We start from the raw sequence: 26390 nt of genomic DNA, 5'->3' as shown, positions 1-26390 counted from the left end.
GAAAGATACAATCCCAATCTGTGTATCCAGATGCGCCATTGTCACTGTCATCGGCTGTGGCTTCCTTTCGACTAGAACTCTGCTCTGCGGATGATAAATGACGTCGATTCAACAAATTGGCCCACACATACATGGCCCAAAACCCAGAACCCAGCCTCCCAGCCAAACCATTTTGGCCAATTGAGATGGAAATCAACTCGTTCTGTGCCCCACATACACGTACTGCATAGTTAACTCCCCGATTTCGGTGGGGGATTGGGGCTCTCTACTCCGCCCGATCCGCCCCTGAATTTACATTTGGCTGTGTCTCAGGAATTAATTCGGAACTGTTTTAATAATTCTTTGCATGCGGAAGATACTTCGAGCCAGATGGATTCAACTGGAGTTGAATTTTATGCAAATTAACTACCACTCCGATTTACAAGTTGCCATGCCGAAGGGATTTCAAAATTGATTATGAGCCTTTCGTTTACCTTTACGTACTTTGTTTAAAAACATTTATCATAACATTTTGCACAACAAAGCAAACTCATTGATGTAAATTACATTAGTCATTTCGAAAAAGTGTTTTTTAACTTTCCTTACGGCTTGAAATTTTTGTAGAAGAAATAAAAAGGTACTTTGCGGGCATAAATTGTCACAATGTCTTTTTTTAATTTTTTTAATTCTTATTTTCTTATTTTTATAATTTTTATTTTATTATACATTTTTATATTAATCATTTCTTCTACGGTGATATTTAAATTTTTTCAAGGAAAACAAAGTTTTGCATGCCGAATTGTCTCGAAAGTAATTGATATTTCCACATGTTAAATCGACATAAAAATGTTTAATTCATTATTTAATATAAATGTAGAAAATTTTATATATGTTTTACTTCTTTAAATAAATTAGAGTTTATCTTAAAATTGCTTTTAAAACTATTAAAACTCGAAGAAAACATTCCATTTTACGAGTTACGCACCACCCAGCCTTCTGTCAGCTAGTGAAATCAGCGAGCTTTTTTCCGCGAAGCATGAGGGCTGCAACATTCGCAGTGTGCACAGTGCCCTGGTCGAATGTTTTTGTTTGTTGTGATTTTTTATTTATTTCGCGTTTAAAAGTGTTTTAAAGTGAGATTTAAAGTGCAATGGAGCTGCCGAAGGAGTTATCCATTGCGGAGATCCGTAATTACATGTTGGCAAACGAGTGCAAGGTGACGAATCACGCGTTGGTGAAGCACTTCAAGAAATTCCTAACTCACCCGCAGTCGCAAAGTGAGTCATTTGTGTTTGTCTTTTGGATTTGTGGGACCTGTTGAATGGCCAAGAAAACCCATAATGATTCGGTTTTCATATGGATGTTCCCAATGATTAATTGCAGATGAGGCACGCAAGCGATTCAAGACCTATGTCACACTGCTGTCCACCATCAAGAACGAGAACAATCAGAAGTTTTTGATATTGCGCAAGAAATACGTGAACGAATGCCCAACGGATGAGGTTGTGGAGCGCGCGGTGGCCGCCGCATCGGGTATTCCGGAGCCCTCGAGTCCCGGCGGCGCATCCCTGAACTTTGACTCGCCCATGAGGCAGCCACCGCCATATAAGCCCCCGCCCATGGTCACTTCTCCGCCAGCCGTCTCCATTGCCAAGGAGCACCAGGAGAATTACCAAGAGTGCGTAGACGAATTCACGGCTGCCATAAAGCGCATTGAGCCAGCACGCTTGGAGAGGCGACCGTCGGTCAAGTCGGAGGATCTGGATCAGCAGGAGAAGCCGGAGAAAACGTCTCGATCGAATTCCATCGATGTGATCGACAACAAAGAGAACATACCACGTTTCTCATTCTCCTCGGAGGCCTCCTCGGCGTCCAGCACTTCCATCGAAAAGCCGGAGATGGCTGATCCCACTGCTCCCGCCGCCGAGGGCGATGTGGCCGAGAATCCCATCAGCGTAAAGGAGGCCACGCGCAAATTCAACCGGATGGCGTCCGAAGAAGAGGCTAAAATCATATCGCCGCCAACCAAGAAGAAGCCAGAGAAGGTGAGTGCCACAGAACCGGTTAACCCAGGGCATTAGCCCTCATGCGGGCTCGGCTTGAGTGCGGGTGTCTTTCGGTCCCATCCCTCCCAGCTCTGTTCCAATGCGTTCCATTTCCTGTGCGTCAATAGTGGGAAGATTCGCTCCAAGACAATTCAAATATGCGACGTTTTTTGCACGGCTTAGTTGTGATTAATTATCACAGAGCTATGCAGGTTTTTATATGATGTGTCCACTGTGGTAGGCAAAAATATCTGAAGGCGTTGTTCAACTTAACCAGCTATCGTAGACTGTACACACTGTAATCAACTTTTTTGAATCATATTTTTTTAAGTTCTACAATCTCACTGCCTTTGTTTAAACTAAAGAGAAACGAATTCTATTATTTACATCGAATTCTTCGCTTAGTGATAAGAGTGGCCTTCTTAATTTCGTAACATATCTTGAAACCATCCTCCTGCTCAGGAAACTTTAAGTAGTTCTTAGCGTATATACACTGTATAATGGGATTGAAAGAAGTATTTGCTTTCCCATCACTGCATATGACAAAGAAACTGGCTAATATTCCGCTACAAATCAGGGTCAGATTAGATCTGCTGGCCCTGGAAACCCCGAGCAATTATTGTCAATGCATCAGTGGCTGTCCCAGGCTTTGGGCCACCTCAAGTGGAACTGCTGGCGGAATGCTAGATGGCCAGAATGTCAGAGTGGCAGAGTGGCTGGCTCGAACTAAGCCGGTCGGTTGGTTGGTCGGTCACCCAACTGTCTGTCAGTTCCCAGAGCCATGTCACGAATTGCCACCAGCACAGGCCGAATTGAATAAATCCATTAATTTTATTAGTGGACAATATAAATGTAAGTCTCATAAAACTACATACATGCGCCTGCATCGTTCCGTTCGCCTTCCTGTCCACTTTTTCTGTCCCGGCTTTGTCGCCGCGCGCATTCAAGAGCTGGTGAACTGGCGAGCTGGTGAGCTGGAGAACTGGCGAGCTGATGCCCGACATGTGTACGTACATGTGCGGACACATGTACTCCGATTCCGAATTCGATTCCCGCCCGAGTGCGATGTGTTTAGTAACTTTGTTCCATCAACTGGCCATGACGACACTTTGCAAGCTGTTCACCACCCCCCACCCCACCCCTCGCATTTCCATTTCTTTATTTTCTTGATGCCCCAAAAGCCTATTATGTGTACAAACACATCGCAGGACATGCCAAGTATGAGTTACGTGAGAAATTTTGCGGCCAGCAAATGGCATGCAAACACTCAGAAAAATCTGCAATCGAATGGAATTTTTGATAGTACATCTAATGAAATATTATATATTGTTATTTTTAAACATAAAAATTGAGGAATTTAGCTGTTTCTTATGAAAACCGAAACATTTCCAGATCCTATGACTATAATTGATGTAAATTGGAAATGGAAACCTTTAGCACTTCAACAAAATCCACTCCACATACATATAATTTGTAGCGTGTCCACTTCGAGATTCTAATTTAGAAAAGTATCAATCTCGGGGTGAGCATGTGGCAGTGGAATTTGTCAAGCGTTACGGAAAAATCGTTCCTTAGTTAATGTTACAAGCTATAGTAGTGCAATTGGGCCGAGTTGTCAAACAACTGTCATCCACTTAGGCCTGTCAATCACGCAATTTAGAGTTGAAAACGAATATCCCCAGTGCATAAATCATCGGAGTCTGTCTGCGAGACGGATGGTCCCATCCGCATCCGTATCCCATCCCATTCCATTTCATTTCAATCTATTGTATCATGTTTAGAGCAAGATGCTCCGCAGCAGTGGATGTACATCAAAGTGGGATTGTCAACGGCACGTCAGATGCTATAAAATCCAACTAAAACATCGGGAAGCGAACTTAAGTGCCTATTTGTACAGACACTCGGACATGGTAGAATCAAACTAGTCCTTATATTGGAAATCTGTTTCAAAGCATCACTGCCGCAACTTTGAATTTCTCACGTATTTCATGTTTCCGGATTTACGCAGCCCGATTTTGAGCAGACAAATTAAAAATATCAAAATAAAGTCAAAATTAAATGGAAGCTACGGGAAAGTTCTTACTAACAAGGCTAGTAAATTCTAAGGAACAACATTTCGTTGAATGTGTTTACTATTACTTATCGTAGAAATTATGAATACTTCATTTGAATGAATGAATTTACTTGAATTTCGCCCACATTTTCGCCAGTCATTATTAATTTGTCTGCAACATGAGTAGAGCTAAAAACGAAGGGCTATCATTCACTATCATATCGTACAGATCGGGTTGATAGCTCCCATTTGGAGCACTGAGAATAAAGAAAGTATCTGTGGCGTTATAAGCGCTTACAGCTTGTTAACAAATTGATTCGTTAACAAGACACACATAGTCATTTTTGATGGCGCCAACCGTCTTCACGCAATTATTAAAATTCAGTTGTAAACAATATTGGGATAGGTTTTGATGGATGCTCCTTTCTTACCGGTTATTCATCAGAGAAAATAACTAATCATCGCTAGACGAAAAGAAAGTGGCTCATCATCTTCCCCAGGAGTTTCGAAGGCGCCATTCTAGTTCATGGGATTCATCATGGGATCGAAAGAAAATATAAAACTGGGGAGCAAGTGAAGTGGATTCATCATGGTGTACCGTGAAATTTTTGGCGTTGCAACCGTAACTATGGGATCTGGGATCTGTATCCAACCCCAGCTAGCTGATCAATTAAATTCGTTTCGATCGTTTTTAATTAGCCCGATGATTTTGCTTTTTGTACGCTCACTCAGCACCGTTGTGAGTTGATTAATTTACGCCCCAAAATAACAAGCTGATTTAAAATGGGATTTTTTCGTTAAATAACTAATATTGATAGAAGTATCATAGCTTTGGATTTTTACTTCTTTTTGATTGATGAAATTTTAGAAGGTTAACGGGAAACTACATAAATTATTCGGTTCAAGAGCAAAGTTATCATGAATTCCAGCTAAACCTTCAAAACTAAAAGTAGGCATCGTGTTGTTAACTAAAATAGCCATGTTGGAAATTCTACGAATTGCCAAAATATATTTTTAACTTAAGATTGCCTTGATTTGTGTGGAAAGAGTTGAAGAAATCTGATTTTTAAATTTTTAACAAATCAAACAATCACCTAATGGGAAGTATCTTTCATAAAATAGCAATTAAGATTCTAAAGCTTTCAACTATCAAACAAAAACTAATGCAAACTCAGCCCGATGTTTTGTGAATCTAATTTAAACTCCCTGGCAGCGCAAATATGGCCCCAAAGCAAAGTTCCTGCCCAAAAGTCCGCCTGCAGCATCAAACAGACCGCATATATATTCTTATTAAAAATAGGAGGCCACCTCCGTAGTCCCACAGTGCATATAAAACTGCCAGGCGACCCACATCGAAATGAGGGGCGGGATTGGGATGCCCCTGGTTGCGGGGGAGGGGGCGTGGCTGGGTCGGTGGCGAAACGAACCCTTTTGCATAAAACAAGTTGGTGAAACATGTTAACATAGCCAATAAGCAGCAATAGAAATTAGTTAGGCAAAGCTATTCTCATCACGGTCATGCCAGCCACAAAGGACCCAATTAAAAATGTAAGGAAACAAACCAAAAGTTGTTATTGCTGTTAAACAACAACGGACTGTGTCCCGAAGCGGTTAAATTTACAACAGCAACAATATCCATCCACCCGTTCACCGCCGAAGTTCCAGCCACACCCACTAGTCCTACTCGTACTGGACAAAAAAGCGAACGGAGTTGAATCCCCGTGGCCTGTAGCCTGTATCCTGGAAATGGAAACACGACCATTTTGTGGCATCGGTCGAAAGGTAAGACTCGCCGGGCCAACGTAAACACTGAAGGGACATGGCCCAGACCCCGAGTTCCATATCGTATCCACACTCTTGCTCTCTGCATCCCAGTGTGCAGTAGTCTGGTTATCCTGGCAAAGGGACAACGGCCAGCTGTGTGATATAATATCGGGCATAAAGGGACACGGCACACAAGAAAACTGGCCAACAAACAAGCGATTGGGGAGCGGAATGAGTGGGTGGCCAGCCAGTGCGATAGACAAGGGCAAAACCGGTGCTCAATCCCTCCCGAAGTCTCCAAGTTCGAGTCAGAGTTCCAGTCCGAGTTGCTCCGGGTTTTGCCTTTTTCTATACTCTTCTTTTTTTGTTTTGTTGACTCCTCATCCCAAAGCCATAAAAAAGCAACATACCATTAAAATTGGGGATCCTTGGGGGTGGCTGTTTGCAGTCGGAAAAATGTACGTCATTAGTTAGTTAGTTTTAAAGGGTTTACTTTTGGTTTATTACAAATAAAATAAATGAAATATGTAGGAACTCTAAAAAATTAATGGCATTGTTTGACCATAAGATACTTTATCTACCCTTTATAACATTTAAATACCTTCTCATAATAGAATTCGCACTGAAATGCATGCCCATCCTTATGATCGTTGAATCCATAGTAATGTTACTAAACTTATTTTACAATTATATTTTGTTGATAAGTACTTCATATTTAGTAACTACTCTAATTGGCTCATCATATTGTTTTTGCCGAGTGTGGTGGGCGGTTCAGTTCGGTTGGGTCTGGCTTTCCATTGTATGGGGTTCTTTTGCGGGTTCCGGGCTCTTTTGTTTAGCATTGACATGGCCACTTGGCCAGAGGGCCTGCGTCTCAATGTTTGTACTGTTTTATGATGTTCGGCTGCTGTTTCTGTTCCTGTTCCTGTTACGCCTGTCGCCTCGCTCGCTCGCTCAAATGCCCGAATCCGTATCTGAGTACGTATATGAATCCATATCTGGATGCGAGTTCCATCCAGAATGCCCTTTGCAAATGGCGACTGCCCTCTGCTTACCTGTGCAACCGGACGAAGTAAAACACCCGTCCGTAATTGGAAAAACGTGAGCTCTCCAGGAGTCAAGTGGCGTGTAAATAGAATGGAGGGGTATGGAATGGAATGGAATTGGACGGAGGTCCTGGCACGCGTTCTGCGCATCCTGCGGCCAAAATGCGGCATTCAAATGTCGTCGTATTTATTAGCTATGTTGCGATGGGCCCGGGATAATAAAAGGCCCCGTAGAGTGGGTGATGTTCAGGTGAAAGTTGGGAGTGGGTTTGCCGGCTATGCCGGGGATTGCACAGCTTGTTAGGCCCGCGAACATTACGCGAATGGATAATTAGTTGCCGAAAATGTGTTGTGCGCTCGTAAATATGAGGCACACATGTCGGGTGGCTTCCATTCTTATTGTCGCTGGCACATGTGTTTGTTTGGGAAGTAGTCAACGCACTCCTCTCTCCCCTCCTGCATCCGAGGAAACCCCAACCCCAACTCCAACCCTCACCCGCGGAAATCATTAGAGGGCTCATTATCAGCAGCAGCCGACTTTTGCGGGTGTGTGTGTGTGTGTAAAAAACTGTGTAAATCACCGAACCAAAAAACATCTACTACTTTCTTTTCGAAAGGGAGCTGCTGTTTGAGAAGAACGGAGCGCACTTTCTGCCTTAAGCACGCGCCTAATAAATAAAAATTATTACCTTCATAATTAGTGAAGGAACATGGCGATGGCGCCGTCGAATGCGTGAGCATAATTACCATCCAGCTTTTACGCCCGTGTCTGCACCCTTGGAACAACACGCATCCCAATCCCAATCCCAGTCCCATCCCCATTCCCCAATCTCGTGGGCATCCCATCTTGACACTCGGAAAAATGGGCTGAGATGCAGATGTGGAAATCCTTAGTGGAAGGTTGTGACTTCTATTCTAAGTTGCTGTTTTAAATCAGGTATTCTAATGTAGTACATTTGACTGAACTACTAGAGATTGGAATCCTTCCTAGTCTTTAAACATATAAATTAGTGATTATCCACATTTTATATCGAATTGCGGTTATTCATTAATAAACTATAGTAAGTTCTATCATTGGAATAGATATAGCATTATTCTTGTTAAATTTCTAACGACCAACAGCGTTTTCCTTCTGGTTTCAATTGGTGCGCGCATTCGTGCTCGATCTAATTAGGTAAAACTAGATATTTTTGAAAGTGCACCTCCTGCTCGAAAAGCACCCGTTCCATATTGCATATCCCATGTGGATGCCACACACACACACACACACACTGGGATTGTGGGGCAATGTTGGCCGTGTGTGCGAGTGGGTAAATTAGAATCGTATATTCCGGGAGGCGACGACTGTGTTGGCGTTAATGCTCTCAATGGGCTTTCTATGTTTTATTCCCGCTTCGTGCCGATGTTTTTCGTTTTGGTTTTTTTTTTTTTTTTTTTGATTTTTTGTTTTATTTTGTTAGCAGTGGTACAACGCCTCCGCCAACGCCCCCCCTCGTCCCCTTCCAAGTCGTAGACAAAGTGGCAGAAACATGCATAATTAATTTATGCCCCTCTGGGCGCACCTCCTCCGCTCCTCTTCTCCATTCCTCTTGCAGCAATTAATCGAGGAGAAGGATTCACCGGAGGTTACTCTGGCGCATCCCAAGGCAAAGGAGTGGATCGTCTCGATGGCGAAGGCTAATTACCAGGAGCTGGCCAAGATGGCCAGCGAGTATCCGGAACTGGTTAAGCTGCAGGTAAGTCTCACTGATTCCTCTTTCCGTAGCCACTTTAGAGCCACCTTTTGGCCACCTTTTATTCACCTTTTGGCCTCCTTTTAAGCCTCCTTTTAGCCACCTTTTAAGACACCTTATAGCCAGTTTTAAGCCACCTTTTAGCCAGTTTTGAGCCACCTTTTAGCCACTTTTTCCACCCACGATACTCTAACAAATGCGACAAGTACAAACTATTCATAAGCATTAATTACGACAAATTAAGCAGCAACGCGTTGTTTTTGCCATGTCGAACAACACTTAAAAATGCGAGGAAAAATATAATAACGACAACTGAGGGACCGGCCAGCCAGAGGGGGCGTGGCAACCGTGGGGGGTTGGGGGGATTTGGCGTTTGTCGCATAGCGAGCTGAAAAAAAAAATAAATTAAATAAGCAACAACAACAACGCCAGTCGAGGCGACAATTAATTGTGAAATATGTTTTCAGCATTTTTAGCACTTGTAGCGCATGTTAAGAAGTGGGCGTGAGCGCGACTCCGAACAACGTAGGCCGTACGGATCGGCCATAGATATAGACATAGATATAGATATAGACATGGATATAGACGTAGATATATGGCCTGGCATTGGGCAACCACTGACGAGTGATCATCTCGCAGAGATTGCGGATGAGAAGGGGACTAGAAGGTAGACACAATTGCATTTTCTCGCACTCCTGTTTTTCCGGCAAAAGATTTGCAATGCCTAATTGTCAGTAAAGGGTTAATTGCATAAAACTACCTACAAGGATATAGAACTTAAATTTTACAGCATCAAGTTTATAATATATTATATTTTTTGTAAAGAAATATATTCAACGTTTAAAGGTAAAAAAATTGGCAAGGAAAGGGTTTTGAAAGTCATCTTTCTGTATTTTCAATTATCATATTATTTATTCGAACTGCGTATAGCTAAGAAATAAATGATTAAAGGCTTAATATTTTACCTTTGACACTTATAATTAAATTCTACGATCTCATAACTCAAAAAATGGTAACATAGTTCTATATATCTAAGATAACTTTTGATTTATTTGAATTTATTAGGTTTTCTCCTAAAGAGGAATTTATAAATTATTACCTGTGCTTCTTTTAGAAATTGTTAATTGTTGGTAATCAAAAATGTTTTGACACCATGTCTGAATGCGTTTTTCTCTAACTTATTGCGCTGGAGAAACTTTGTTTTAAAGTATCATAAATAATAAAGAACAAGGGCTACATTTCTGGTTACTCGACTATTTTTAGTGACTTGGTGAATATAAAATCTGGACTACAAAATAACAAATGCATATTAGCTACAATATCTAGGAACTTATCTGTATGCCTAGAATGCTGACTCTTTTAAGTAATTAGCATTATATTGTACCATTAAAAATAATTAAATAATTAAAATAATAATTAAATAATAAAAAATGTGCATTAAAAATAATTAGGTTTCCTAGGCAACACTTTCACTTAATGGTTTTAATATCTGGATTTCATTACCGGGTATTCCCTGGTCCATCACCCCTAGACCAAGTTTTTTACGCTTATTTATGACGTGCGTGTGACCCCACTCACAAAAAAATGGGGGAAAGAGCGAGCTCCAATTCTCGAGGGGTCGCCGCAAATGAGACATGGAAATATGGCTACGCTCGCGACATCTCGAGATTGGGTTCCGAATTGGAACTGGAGTGGGTGCATGAGCATGAGGATTCAGTGTGAGAACTCAATACGCCAGATTTGCTGCCCCTTCTGGTGGTGCCTCTCAATTAGACAGCGTTTTTCGGAGTTTCGTACGTCCCCGGGTATTTATGTCCCACATATAGCCATATAGTATATATCCAGTGCTGCTGATGATGATACTGGGGCGTCGGCCCCGTTGCAAGATGATTTATGCCGTCCGCAGAGGAACATGGGCCCCTGGGTTTTACGGGTATCTGCGGTGGCGCAGGAGGTGGAGAAGCCGTGGTAGATTATGTTCGCGAGCGGACTAATTGCCGTACAAATGCACTGTTCCCGGAAATAATGAATTCCGCACTCTGCATACGCATTCGCATATGTACATGCAAATCTTGAATCTTGAGGGCCATAAGTGCAATCAATTAATGAGCGAACGAAGCAGCACCCCGGAGGCCTTTTGGATGAGCAACTGCCAACTGGCAGCTCATTTGCGGCGCTTCCAATTCCTTGAATCACTGAAATCGCAACGAGACGGAAATAGCCATAAATCAGACCGCGATTGCCACTTAACCTAATGCCTCGAGTTCCTTCGCGCTGCTCGTTTTGCTCATTCTGCTCAAGATGGATGTGAATGGCCGAAAAAACGGTTGTATCTTGCGGATTTTTAAATGTTCACATGCGAATAATCACTGCACTATTAGGTGAAGATATTCTCTAATGAGCACTATGGAAAGATTAAATCACCTAATAGTTATAGTTTGTGATAAATTAATATTTTGCGATATCTTGATGAAGAGTTCATTACAATTGGACTACTTTTCTGCACACTTGTGGTGCGTTTTGTCCCTATTGTGCTCTAAAAGCAATATGAGACTAAGAAGATAAAATACCACTCTAAAATCGTTTGAACCATTAATAAACGTACAGTATATAAAACAATTTAAAAAAAAAAATAAAATATGATCTGAAATTTAAGTTAAAAAAAAACTAATTTTCCAATTGTATTTCCCGTACCAACTAAAATAAATTCTAAGTGAAATCAGTCGGGTGACCGAAAGTTATGCAGATGGATTCAGTTACACTTGTATGCTAACAGGATTATGTACAAAGTCCGGACTCACATGCCGCTGACCATTTACATATGTACGCGTATGTAAATAAATGGGCGAGAATTTTGTGGAGAAACTCCAAATAAAAAAATTCCCCAGTCATCGGCGGCAGGGTGTAAAAATACAAAAAAAAAGAAAGGAAAAATATTTTTAATTTGAATAAGTAATTCGTACAACGGGGCAAAATCAAAAAAGAAACAACTCGAAACAAATGCGAAACAAGGAAAATTCAATTTACCCGCATGTCAAACCGAATTGCCGGCTAGGTCAAACACGTTGATGGATGGACGGACGAACGGACAAATGGACAAACCGACGGGCGGACGGACAAGCTTACGGCATGGATGCATGGCCAACCGGCGGTGCCCGGGTTGGAGGCGCAACCCAACAGTACAGCGGCAACATCACGGCACCACCAGCAACGTGGACAAGCTTAAATTGCAAAACGGTGCATGCTTGTCTATTTTGGGGCGGTCCCATCGCCCCACCAAAATCGGATGGACTGCAAACAATGGACCCAAACCCGAGCTCCAAGCGGGCGAAAGTCCAGCCCACTTGTGTGTATTTATACAGGGGCACACCTGAGTGGCAAAAGGAGTGGGGTACGAATAAAAAAAAAGAATACATACAAACATATATAACTTGGTAAAAGTACACACACGAGCCAAAGTTTTTAATTAATACAAAACTTGTAACATTTTATAAGCCGCTACTACATATTAGCAGCGACTGGCGTTTTGAATATGCACATACTGATACATCCAGGCATGTGGCTTCTATGCCCGGACAAGGGCATTCCATCAGCCCATGCCATTCCGATCCGACGAACATTAGGCACTCTGGATTGGCTCAGCCATGGACGTGGAATTGTGCACTTGTGGATGTGGATGGCATGCCCAGGTGGACTATTTAACCGAATTCAAATGTGCATGTCCGTTTACACAGAGTCATGTCCATGACTGTGCATCTAACCCATGGTTCCATGCGGCAATAGTGAGTCCAATGCCGATGCCATGTTGCCAGTACTTGATTGCTGATGTCGTATGCCAGAAATTTAATTAAACTTGGGATACAAACAACCTGAAGCGGCTGGACAAGCCCATATTTGAGTACGACTACAATCGCAATCGCTGTGTTCCGCCATATAATGTGTTTGGGCATTCAAATACGTACGGGAATTTTGGGCAATAAAATGGGAAAACAAATGGCACCTCCTTTTATTAAGATACATAATGTAATATTGGTAAAAAGCGCTAGAATTATTCACAACTTATAATCTTTATTGCGCTAAAGAGAGGAGCAGTGATACACATTTTAATATTTTTATTACCCTTTTGATGTAATTTTTTAATTGAATAATACCGGTGCAAAACGCATGAAGTGCCATTAAGTGTCTAAGATCTAAGGAGCATCTTCAAAGTCCGCCTGCCACCGTGGAAACTCCTCACATCGTGACCATGAACTTTTCAACAGGTCGTCCGCAAGGCAATAAAACGTCTGACACCTTTGACAGTCCCTGCGGCACACTCAGTCGGATCTGGATCCCCTGCTCTGGAACCATAATAGTGGTGTCTATGTGTGTCAGCGGCATTGGTGGCGCCTTTGGCCAAGTGGCATATGATTGGCCCATACCAGAATCCCGATTCCGGGTGGGAAGACATCAAAACAAACGACGGCGGCAGCGGCGGCGACTTGTGTGAAAGATACTTTCCATGGGCGTCATTAAATCGAGGTGACAATTCAATCAACAATCCGCCGGCGAAAATGTCAAATGGGTGAGGACCCGAGTGAAGCCTTTCCAGAAATCAAATCAAATGTGTTTACGACGTCTGCCACGTTGGTGGCTCAATTTTATGTCGCTGCGTGGCTATTAAATTTAATTAGAGCTCTGTGCCGCCGTTGGACGTGGCTAACGCATAAATGTCATCAAAATATTTCCCTGAACGGTGGCTTTATATATTTAGTAACACTGCAGTTTTAGAGTTCGCCCAATGTCGCCGACGAAGTGCTGGAAATACGGGCAGTTGACATGCGAAAGGATTTCCCTTCTGGGAAAGAGCAGTTCCAATGGCAGTGGCGGTCGTGTCATCCGGCCATCACTCCGCACTGCTGGAGGTGATGTACTCGGACATAAAACCCATTTAATTGTCATTGTAGATAGTCGCTTGAAGTCGCTGCCAGATTTGGGTCATGAGCTTTCACTTGGTTTGGCTCCGGTGTGGGTTTGGATTAGATGGATGTGATTGCATATACATTGCTATTAATAATTTAACTCTATAAGAACTAGTTGGAAGGATTTAAAACCCATTGGTGCCACGTAGCACATGTGTAACTGTCCACTGGAAAGGCGCTCCTTAACTGTCATTCCATGCCAAGTGGCGATTGCAACCGAATTGCATTCGCCGCCAGTGGAATTCGTCTTTATTATTATCTCACTGGCATTATTGGGTGGCGCTGTTGGCGCCAACATCTTGCACGTTCCAACCGATGTCTCCTGGGCAGAATGTGGCCGAAATCACCTCAACACGGTTCCGAACTGCCGATTGTCTCCACAATTATTGTCATTCACAATTACTGCAGGCTGCGTTGGTAATTTGGCATTGAAGCCAAGTCGAATAGCTGATACCCTATGTCATAACAGCAGTCGAAACTGACTGAATCGAACTTGCATGTAGGCAGTGATGTGGCCATAAAGGATATACACTCGCTTATGACCAATGCGATGTTGAATTCAAAGGCATCGAGTGAACGGTTATGACCATTAAGGAGTTTCCAGTGCCCAAGGAAGAAGTCTTTTAGCGTGTTTAGCTCCGTGACTGCGACTGCGACTGGGACTGGAATTTCTTATTTTTGTGGCAAGCGAGGAAATCGGCGACATGTCTCGAAAACGTGAATCCCGGCAATGCTCCGTTCAGCGATCCTCGGGGCCGCCGGTAAAGTGTCAGCAAAAACGAAATTGAGCTTATCTGTAAATGCATCGGCGGGAGTTCGTCCAGACTGAGGACGTCCTCTGCTCGACCGGCGAGCATCTTCTTGATGCAATCGTGCAGTCGTCAAATTAGCGACATTCGAAAAACTTCCCAGATAACTACTACGAAAGACCCGAATCCGAAAGCCAACAGAGGTAACTTCTAAAAAAATCCAAAAGGCTAAAGAAAAAAAACAGAATCTCAGGAGCCTGTAGCCGTGTGCATTTTTTTCCTCCTGCTGCCACAGAACCCACCAGAGATCTGTCACAGCTCTGAAAAAACGAAAAAAAAAAAATAAATAAAATAAAATCAAAAAACCCAGCTCTGGTCCACGATCATTGAGTCCGTTCTACGTGATTTATTTGCTGGCTCAATTGAATTGTTTTGGAGTGGACCCAACCTGGAGTGGATCCTCGTCGCTCCACGAGGAGCACCTACATTCGCATAGTCAATCAGCAATGCGATTTCTATGACTTGATTGACATTTCATGAGCCCGCCATGGACATCCATTTGCCGCCGTCGCCAGCTAAAAAAAGGGAGTAAAATGAAATAAAATATAAAAAAAGAGGAGGAGGAACAATGGATGGGGCAGACAAAGGAGTGGAGAGCGCGTCAAAGTCATTGACGATCATCCCGACTGATGATCCGCTGACAATTCCCAAAACGACAAACTCAGGCGCCATGTTAACCACCAAGAAGTCCGGCAGACAATCGCCTCGCCTGGCTGACGAAGATGGATTCCTGACTCCTCGTTCTTGATTCTTCTGATTCTTGATTCTTGATTCTCCTGATTCCCGATTTCTGATGCCTGATTCTTCATTCCTGATTGACTGGCTGCCGAATGACCATTGTTTCTTTTTGGCCAAGCCAACTGAACTGATTACAATCGCCCAGGAAGGCAGTAGAAGGCGATCGCCGAACGCTTTGCATTTTATTAAACACGATCCTTTTGATTACTATTTTTTGTTTGTTTTTTGATGGTCCCATAGCCGGTCGGTCGGTCAGTCGATCTGCGATATCGGTTTGATGGAGGTCATTGCTGCTTTATTTGGACATGCAACTTGTCACGTTTAATGGCATGAAGCGGCGGAATAGCGTGTGTGCGATTATCTCTACACTGGGAAAATAAATCAGCTATATCGCAGGGATTATATCATTTAACAGTGCAGCGGGGGAAAAAAGATACAAGCTTGGTATTCACACTTAATTGCCTGTCGAACATGAATAGAATGAATACAAATACATGAATACTATTCGTTTTCTGAGCTTCACCTTGAATGTAGGTATGCTAATACATCTTTAATTAGCAATATAATCAAAATCCAAGGAATATTAAGCATGTTAATAATCCTAAGTTTCTTTAAGTGAAAGATCTTGATTCTTTTGAATGCCATTTCTGAGTATTTCGTATTCACTTTTGACCAGTGCATCCATATCGGCCATGTGTGTGAGCAGCTGGGGCAAAGCAATCAACGCCGATCCCAGCCAGGCAAACGTATGTATATTGATTAGCTTTCGCCTTGGGAGAATCCGTGTTCCTGTCGCAACCAGTGCCACCGTTCCATGTACTAGCGCCAGCTACCGATTTCCGATTCCCCAACACTCCGATTCCCCGATTCCCCCTGGCAACCAAAGGTGGCCAAAGGTGAATGGCGATCCCCAAGCGCAGATACTTAGCCTGGCCCATTCCCAAACCCATTCCCATACCCAATCCCATTCGCAATCCGGATGCCTGTCAGCGGCTGGCAGTGGGGCCCTGCAAATTTGTCAATACTGCGAATGCAGTGGGCTCAACCGGGTCATAAATTGCGCAAAATGAATATGAATAATACTGCTGCATTGAGAACCAAACAAAATAACGAAAATAAAAAGAAGGAATATCGCCAGCGGGCCGAAGGATGAGCTGGTTACCCCACACATTGTTCCGTATACACCTTGGACAAAAGGAGGTGTTGCCTGGTTGTTATGAGTTTTTAAATCCGACTAAGCCCATTCGCCAACATTTATTCGAATTTAATCGATTTTTCAAATTGACTCCGCACTCGCCGTTCGTCGTGTAGTGTAAACCCAGTACAGAAATCGCTGACCGCCCATCGGTACGCCCATATTGGTTTTGCCCGTTTGTTTATTTACTCCTTTACTTACTACTCGGGGAGATAAAAAATAAACAATTATTTATAGCCCCTATCCTTTCGACGGCCGAAGGATTGACTGGGCCTATTCCACGACTGTGGCCAAAAAGTAATTAATTCGCTGGGCTGGAACGCGTCAAATGAATTGAAAAAGTACAAATGATTGGTAATTATGGAGGGTATCGTTAAATGAAGTTATATTTCTCACGTCGTAATGAGCTGAAACTTATTAGCAGGCACTAAAACTGAAATGTAAATTTATCGAGAACTTGTAAAAGTACTAAAGTTCATATTTCATTTGATATAGAAAATGAAGTTATTAAAGTACTAAAATATTTAAATAATATATATATATATATATACATATTTTCATGTTTCTGTTTGATTTTTGAGCTTTAAAGATATAGATAGATACATAGATATAGTCGCATCCATTTAGAGAATCACCACAACCCTTACCCTCGACTCCACAATCCTCCACAATTATATAATAGTTTGAAACAGATGAAATGGCATTGGTGCGTGGGCTTCTGGTAAAGGGGAAAAGGGTGCTGAATGGAACAGGGACTTGTGCATAATTAATGAGGGAACCCAGGCAGGTGTGCTGGATGCGTAGGACGACAACCGTTGCCGGCTGTCAAACATGATGACAAAAGATTACATTTCGCAACTTGTGGCAGTTGCTGCTGCCGACCCAAAGATTCCCAATGTTAGACTGGCTGAGCAGCAGGCAACATGCTTAAAAATTTACATAAAACTTCTGATAATAGTTTTGCCTGCGCCCTGTGGCATTGCTCTTCCAGGGGCTACCTCATCCTCAGCCTCGTCTCCATCACCATGCTCCTGCTCATATTGGAGTTCTTGGGGTTCGCACGTTACCTAAAATCCTTGGACTGATGCTGCGATAGCGACATCATAAATTACGAAACTAAACTTTGTGCGAACGGGACGAATGCAGATGGAGCTGATGATGAGGACGATGCGACTGGAGCCCGGACTTTGCGACTCCAGCCATGGAGTTGGGGGTCTTACAAATAAAAAAAAAATAAGAGACATGCAGCGGGTCGCGATCGCACAGGCTGAGAAGCCATTTCCTCCAGGAATAAAACTCGGCTGGAGAAATAAAAGCCGTGGTGCTACATTTTTGGGCTGAGTGCAATTGCTTGTCAAACAGAAAAAGGTTACGTTGCCCAAAAAGCCAAAAAATATAAATAAAATCGAAAAAGGCAAAACTCTTGACCAGCTATGCAAAGAACTTGCGCCGGAAAATGGTCGCTGAAAATCAGTGGAAATCAATTAACTAGAATATATGATAGCAGTAATTATTGGTATATTATGGAGATTATATTCGCTGTCACTTCAAAGAAGAAATTCCGATAACGATAAAAAAAGAATCAACCTTGTAGAACATTAAATGTCAAATTGAATTGCGGTTCCATACAAATATTACATAGGATCTATGGCTCTTTGAATTTGTAGCTAGTTAGTACTTCATCTGCAGACCGCAACATTCATTAATAACAAAGACTTAAGTAGCTTTTTTTTGCTTAAATGTAAAGTTAATAAAGTATCTTCTCATTGAGCTTGAGCTAATCACTGCAGCTGCTGGCGTTAATCGCGGCTGCTTCATTAAGCATTCGCCAATTACTCAATGGCCGCTTATCGAGAATTCAATAATTAATTAGCAAAATTAACAAACGATTACGATGGAGGAGTTCGTGGACGTTGCCCGCTGCCAGCACGATTCGCAAAAAGGGAGCAAAGGAGCGGAGTCTTGGCCGCGAATAACAAAATTCTGTTAGTCACGCATGCTAATCTTCGTGTTGTCTCAAAAAAAAAAAAACAAAAAAGTAAAACTGGCAACCAGAAGTTGGCAGCACAAGTTGCAGCAACCTCAGCAGCAGCAACCTTTAAAAATCGGCGACAAGGCCAGAGGTAGAAGAAGAAGATCAGGCCATCGACGGTGGTGGCCGCCGCGACTTGGTCATGAGCTTGGTGGTTCGGTGGTGGTGGTGGCTTGGTTTGGGCCACTCTGGTGGCTCCTGCGTTGCCCCGCTATCGATGCCGCATTGTTTTGGGCCCGAAACAAATGATTATTGTGGGGCCTATTTAAGGGTAATCGTGTCGTCTGAGCAGGAGCCCAAACTCCCAGCTCCAAGCTCCCAGCTACCAGGTGCCTCGTGAGCCTGTGTTGGGTCCTTTGAGGTGCTCCGGTTGCCCGCGCTTAACCCACCAATGTGCTGCTATGACTTTACTTTATGCCTAGAATAATTAAGGACGGTGCCACGTTTTTGGGTTAATTATGCCTGCAGCCTAGACAGAGTCGCACACTGAGCGAAAAAAAGGGTGATTGCAAACTAGATTGGAGATTACAAATAAAACAAAAAGGGAAAGCAGAAGGCAAAAGTATGCGATATTTTATTAAACTATTAAACATTAATAATATGAAGGAAAGAAATAACTTATTGGAGGTACTTACAAATGTAGTCCTCTTAAGTTAACTTAAGTTTTAAGTAACTTACTTTACAAACTAATAGCAATCTAGATACTTTATATAATGCTAGATACTTATAGATATACTAAATGTTAGTATGAGAAATTCAGATGCTTCAAACTCAAGTTTTTATTTATTAATGTTAGCTGAAGTGGCTTCTTCCAAATTCTTTTCTCCTCAAGAGGACAAATTGCCAAAGACAAGCGCCACTTTTTTTTACTGTGCATGCCATGTTCAGTGGCTCAAATTAAATACGCCATTTAATAAATATGGTGGCCATTATCGGATAAGCTTCTGGATCTTTTACTTAAACATGTCACTTCGCATTAATCTGGAGCCGTAAGGCCTGTGCTGGCAATCTGGCAACAGGTAAAGGCCGCCGGCGTCTGAGAACCAGAGGAGCCAGTGGAGTCGAGTCCAACGAATCCAGTCTTGGGGGGCCACACGCAGTGCCCCAAGTTTTGATGTGATGTTCGCATGCGCATGCGCAACGCCAGTGGCTCCAAAATGACCTGACTGACGGACTAACTGACTGACTGACTGACTGGCTCACCTCGAACCGAACTGGTGGCCAAAAAGAACTGCGATCTCAGATCTGGAGTCGCAGGTCTGGCCCTGCCACAGAATCGAGATTATCATAAATAATGTGGAGTAACAGTTCCACGCGCTGTGAATGCCTAGGATGGCCAGCCATGCCCATTTGTTGCACGTTCCGCAGGCAGTATCTTCAATTTTTTCCATTTTTTTGTTGATTTCCCAGAAAGGATGAGATGAGGTCACTGTTGGCCCGCTCACTCTTAATGACGTCTAATTTGTCATCGTTGAGGAACTAATTTTTTAGCCCACTGATATAGGCCCAATAGAGCGCTACCTGTCTTGAACACGAACCTCGAACCTCGAGATTTCTGCGTAAGTTACGAAACCGAGGGTTCACTGTGCCTGCGCGCTGGGAACCCTTGAGATGGGTTATTTTTTTTTTTGATAGGGTTCGGGCTTTGGGGTTTTGGGTTTTTGGTGGGGTGGGGGGTCGCCTGCTGATGGAGACGCATGTGAGAAGCGAAATTTACATACCCATAGTTCGTGGAATAATAAGTATTTCCATTTAGTCGCCCAAAAAAAAGGAAACCCAAAACCAAAAACTTGCGATAAGATAAAGCTGTTTTCGCTTAAACAAAATTTTACCTGTATATCCATGGGTAACAAATTTAAAATGCGGCGTGAAATCTATCTGTTGTGTGTAATTTGACAATTTATTTTATGATGCAGTCGCTAGTAGCAGCGACTAATTTACATTTTGGGCACAAAATGAAAACATTATGTTTGTAATGCGTTTGTAATCTGCTAAAGATTTCCGCGAAGGTTCGTGGGATATTACACTTTAATTTTTATAATTGTGTCATCTTTGTTAAAAGCTTTGTTGTAAGTTTATAAACAAAGATACCTTTATATTTCTTATGATTTGAAATTAATCTCTTGGTTAGCAACAGCTTATCTAAATGGTTGCAATCATCTATGTCCTTTTTAGTGCACTTTATCTAGCTCAAACTATCATATGTAATCTTTAAAGCACTTCCACTTCGAATTAAGAGTCCTAGGGAAAGTACAAGATAGACCCCGCCACAAATCGGCTAAACGATGTGTATATGGATAATGGTGGCAGGAGTAGGAGTAGCAGGAGGATCAGGAGTAGGAGCAGCAGGAGCAGGAGGAATAAATCGGAGGAGGAGCAGCATGTTTTACCGATTAACATATCCGGCGCTTATACCTGTGTACATTTCTGCCTGTGCGATTGTACATAGCCACAAACATTCAGCGCTGTTTAATGTTTAATGTTTTTATACTTTTATACTTTTTTTGCTGTTTTAGTTTCGGCTTTTTGCGGCTGCCTAGCGCCATCTGATGATTGTCTGTATAAATGTATATGTATAGGCTGCATGTTCAGCGGCCATATTAATAATTTTTGTGGCGCGTTTTTTGATTTAGGGAGCATTTAAAGCGTGAACGACTGCATCAATAATTTCGCTTGCAATTTTATTGTGCATAAATTTCATTAATTTATAATTTTGGCCGTTGCCTGGCTGCGGCTAACATCCGACCCGCTGATCTCGCTTGCCAGTTGCCAGTTTGCGATATATGCTATATATGCTTGTGCCCCTGCCAGCTTGGGCATGGGGAATGGGGCATGGGGCATGTGGCATGAGGCATGGAGCATGTTGCGCCAATGTGTTGCCGCGGTCCGTCGACTGGGGCATAAATTATTTTCCGTAGTTTTGGCAGGCGCCCGATGACCGCGCGCTGCGTAGATTTCGCGATTTTGCGATTGCGCATGAGGTGAGGGTTATTCATTTGCCTGCGTATGGCGACTCCAGCTCCTCGGCTCCCTCAGCTCATCCACTCCAACTCCATTCTCGCCCCCATCTCTTCGAGGTCTGCTCTTCTTCGGTGCGAATCGCTGACCGCCTGTGCCGAAACATATGCACTGAAAACAATCAGGCAAATCTAATGCTCAATAATCGAAAAACAAACAGTTACGATATTATTCTAGTTGATTTAAAAACTTACACTCTGTTTTAAGCTATTTAAATGAAGCTATTCTATATATTTCTAGATTTAATATAAGTTTTTCTAATTTTGAAAAGATTTTTACTATAGTTTCAATCCAAAAAGGGAATCCTAGAAATGATAAACTATTAAATTCATGAGTTGTGATAATCTTTCAATATTTAAACGATATAATTCTCAGTAAATTTGACAGTTCGTTGAATTTTACATCCACTCCAAAGCCCCTCCATTTTCTCGCAGTGCACGCACATTGCTGATTTGGCTGTAGGAGTATCTGCGGTTGTTGCCGGCGTTGTCGAATTCTGGGCAGATGCTGCGGAGCTGCAGGCTTCATTGAGGAACTCGCGATTTGGCTCGGGCTTATGCTGGTGGTTGGTGGCTGGGATCTGGAGAACCGAGAAGCGTCCTGCAACTGGGCAACTGGGCAAAACTGGACAACTGGGCCCGGCATGTCGCCTGAAAATGTCTTCGGTTTGTGGCCGCGCAGTTAATTATAAACGCTTGGACATTTTCGCTTGAGTTCGCCTCGCATCGCATCGGTTTGTTTTCATTTCCAGATGCAGATTACATTATGATTTATGCAAAATAGTAAATGCGTCTGATGGCAACATGCGCCAGCTGCCAGACACGAAATCTCAGCCCAAACCAAGCGTTGCTCCTCCTCCTTTTCCTCATTGCGCCATGTTCGAGTGCAGCCATCGCGATCGGAATCGTAATCGAAATTAGAAGTTTCACTAGCAAACAACTCATCCAATTGGCAGAGAATGGTATCTACATACATATATATCTCCATTGAATGGGAGTATTTAGCGTACTGCGATTTTATTCGAGGCTATTGGAGGCCAATCGTAAAGCAGCGCCGTCCCACAGGCCGCCAATAAATCAGGAGCGCCTTGAAGAGCGGCCTCGTAAAAGTGCTTAAATTAATCATGCTGAATGTGTGTCCCGGCTTTACGAGATGCCCCGATCCATGGGGCGCCACAGCAGTCGCAACAGGTTGCCCCCGCTAAGCGCCATCCATTCCGATCATAGGCACCATAAACCATAAACGCTAACTTAACTGCTTAACTGCCCCGGATAGCCGGGCATCATTTTGCATAACGAACGAGAGACGTGCATGTCCGGTTGGCAAGTAGTATCTGTGCATCTGTATCTGCATCTCTGCATCTATATCTTTAGCTTGTATCTGCATCTATGCATCTGCATCCATCTGTCGTCGCCGTTTTGAAATGTACATACATGCACACAAAGGGGGATTGAATGCCACCGGGAAAATGGCCAGCGCTTTATTAAATACTCACTTTGATTTACTTGCGACCGGGGCGATGCAAAATTGCGCCTGAAATTGCATTGTTATTACATGTTTGGGTCAGCGCAAATTAAATTCCATATAGAAAAGCAATCTGCCCGGCGTCGAGTGTATTTATTTTACCAAAGATCGCGTACGTGACAAGAAGGGGATCGGGTTTGAAGTTCCACGACGACTACAAGATGTTTAACAGCGAAAATGTGGTGCAAGTTTCTGCCGAGAGTCGGAAAAAGGGTTATATGCATGTATGTATGGGGGCAAGTCGAATGCACTCAGAATCGCTATTAAATTAGTTTAGTGGCATTTAACTTAATCGCCTACAAGGGAGTTAAAATTTTCCACAATCCCGCGTCTCGCTCTCCGATTTTCGCTTTTCGACTTTTGCCTTTGAGTTGGTCAAAAATTGGGCAGACGTGATTCGATTTTAAAGAAGCTGCCTGCACTGATGGCAACAAGTGCTTTCGTCTTAATATCTTTGAATAGGCCACTCCAACTTGGGGACTACAGCTTTTGAAGCCCTTTTGGCCAGCCAAGCATTAAGGCCTAACTGCGCGCGTCATCAACTCCGCCGATCGGCTGGCCAAATTGAGTTGTGCATCAAAAAAGCGACGGATCCCTGGGGGCCAAATGCAACTGCATCGTGATGTCAGCTTCGGGTCCAACTACTGGCTGCCACTCCTACTCCAGCTCCTGGCTCTATTGCTTTGCTCCCGAGGAGACATTCCCGATGCGTATGCTTAGTCCATATTCTTTGCATAAATCTCACCGATGTCCTCCGGATGGACGGAGCTTGTAATTAAATTGCGACACGGGGCAGCTAATGGCGCCACAACATAGATTCGCTGGCAAACAAGCAGCCGGCATATGCATACAGACGTGCACTTAAAAAATAATAGTGCAATAAAGTATTTAGATTTTATTACCTTTTAAGAGCTTATAAAAGGATTAAGGCAAGCTAATTTTATTTTATAAGTAAGAATATTGCATGGAATGCTTGTTTGTGGAAGGCTTAGTTACTAATCAGAAAGGGAATTTATTATTTCAATATTTAAGATTTGTTTTAGTTTTAAGTGATATCATTTTAGCCAGTATAGTTAGTATCTCCGAACAGAACTTTCTAATATTTTCTGTAAGCTGATATCTGAAATCTGAACACACTTTATCATTCAGTCATGATTTGGTAAATATGTCTTGATCCTTTCTTTCTCTGTGAAATAAACCTAAGTGGGTAATTGTTTTTATCAGTGCATCGGCAAGTGGAGATGGTCATGACAAAGCGGCGGGGACACGACCTCCGTTCAGTCGGAGCCTCAGCGTACAGGGCACGTTTCTGAATGAAATTCCAGACCGCTCTGGTCGAGCGTTTCTGTGTGTTCCAACCTTGTCTGCCCGGTCATCAAACATCGGACTGGGAGTCGGGAATCGGGAATCGGGAGTTGGGAGTCAGGAGTCAAGGGAAAGGGGAAACGGAACTGGAGACGCCACAAAAAAGTACTACGCTACTTGGGCGGCGGCGGCACGAAATGAGTGGAGTGCAGTAGTTTTAGTAGCCACCGCGGTTAATTAATTCTGCATGAAATTTAAGGTTCTTCGTTTTTTGCGGCTACTCAGTGCATGGTGCATATATGGCGAGTCATTGTCGCCGATCAGTCGATGTGGATGTTGGTCAGGATGTTGGCCACGTTGCTGCACGTACTCGCCTGTCTGTGGATCTCTGAGCTTCCCAGCTCCAGCTCCATCTCGAACCTCGTTGTGTCCCCCAGTGCTTGCTAATCAGCCGCACCTCATCAGTCCGGCAAATCAAGTCATTAAGTTAACCGAGTGCCAAATGGAGCAAATAATGCTGCATCTTGGGGGTTCGCTTGGGGCAGTAAAAAATCTCTCAATTAGTCAAACAATTAAATCAGCTATCGATCCGAACTTGAACTGATTCCATATTCAATTATGTACTCCATTTCACGATGTTTTTTGCTCAATTGACTTGCTTACTGGCATCACATCTTAATTGATTTTACTAAAAAGGAAAGGCTTTAAATGCAGTAGAAACTTTCTTATGAATATCTATTTATTGGATAAATAAATAAGTTGATATGTTATATTAATTTACTTTGCTTTCTTTTTAATTTCAGTGCCCAGCAACGGTAAGTTTCTTATTACCAACATTTACATTTACAACACCGTTTTTCACGTTATAAAACAAAACCATTGACACGTTAAGTTTTCAACCATTATTTCCGCGTTGGTCAAGGACTTTTTGTTTGCTCAGAAACAAACTTGTTTTAATCGAAATTCATTATCTGCAGAAAAAAATTGTATTTTAACCACAAGGGTGAGCCACTTAATATGGGGGTAAATTTTGCAATTATCTTTCATTTTTCGCGTAAATGCAACATGCTTATCTTGCCAAGTTTTTTACACCAAATATGCATAAATTTAAATTATGGGTTAACTAATACTTTAGTGCATGCTTGATGCCTTAAAGTAAAATGAGCAATAACTAATTATTAATAGATATTTTCCCAAAGTAAAAATCAACTATAAGAAACTATGCAAACTTTGGCTTAACTAAATTGAATATTTTTAAAAAATAATAATTAAAAACTCCAACACATTTACCCTGCTTAAAAGGTAATATTTTCGCACCATTTAAACTGAAAAACATATATTGAATTAGCAACTACAATGTAGTCATTTGTGTTAACATTTAGATATTATTGCACACGCGTGCTTGAATATCTTGTTAATAGGTATAAATGCATGAGCTGTTAAATGTCGCCAACGGCACAATAAATAAATACATAAAAAAAACGGGAAAAACAATAATTTAGCTTAACAACTTAATAACAAAAGAGCACTGTGCTGCCGCCGATCACCTGTTCGTTGGCCAGGAGACGAGGATCGTCATTCCTTTTGGACAGCAGTGAACCCTCATCGCCGCCGCGACTACTGTGCAACTGGATGGTGAACCAAAAACAAAAAAAAAATGTATAAGTAAAAAAAAACCTTAAAAAAGTATAAGGAACCTAAGCCGCGGTCGCAGTTATGAGTTTCCACCTGTTCGCGAATTTATTGATTGCCACATTGACAAATGAGCCACCCTGCTGTTATAAAACCAATTAAACGAAGGGTCCGTTTGCATGGCCAACTCACTGGGATATTACGAATAAATTAGGTCTGGTGAGAATTAATTGGACACTCGGGCCACTGGACACTCGGTGTGATATATAAATCATGGCCATAACAGGATTATCCGACCTCGAATTAATTTGGCTTAGCGAACGAAAGTGCGTTTGCAGCGCTCTAAATGCGCCAGAATTATACACAAACACTGAGAGAAATTGCTCTAGGTTCAATTAAATACCAATAGAATATTTTCAAAACTACTACACAATATTTAGAATTGTGTAAAATGAATTTTAACGAATAACTAAACATTTCTAAATAGTTATTACAATTTTGACAAAAAACATTTCATACCAGAAATATCTAGAAAATTGGAAACTAGCTAAAAAAA

At 42.4% G+C, this 26390-nt stretch overlaps 1 protein-coding gene across 1 annotated transcript; it reads left to right on the top strand.

Annotated features, from left to right (window-relative positions):
* The first annotated feature begins 1032 nt into the window (after positions 1-1032).
* LOC117139692 (ankyrin repeat domain-containing protein SOWAHB-like) lies at positions 1033-25097 on the top strand. The gene is made up of 4 exons (XM_033302199.1): positions 1033-1256; positions 1363-2024; positions 8483-8623; positions 25006-25097. The coding sequence occupies exons 1-4, from the start codon at positions 1130-1132 to the stop codon at positions 25069-25071; spliced, it is 996 nt and encodes a 331-aa protein (XP_033158090.1). The 5' UTR covers positions 1033-1129; the 3' UTR covers positions 25072-25097.
* The last annotated feature ends 1293 nt before the right edge of the window (positions 25098-26390 follow it).

This window comes from Drosophila mauritiana, chromosome 3L, assembly GCF_004382145.1.
Source record: "Drosophila mauritiana strain mau12 chromosome 3L, ASM438214v1, whole genome shotgun sequence".
Taxonomy (NCBI): Eukaryota; Metazoa; Arthropoda; class Insecta; order Diptera; family Drosophilidae; genus Drosophila; species Drosophila mauritiana.
The sequence above is the reverse complement of the archived record's forward strand: the minus strand, read 5'-3'. Positions and strand labels throughout refer to the sequence as shown.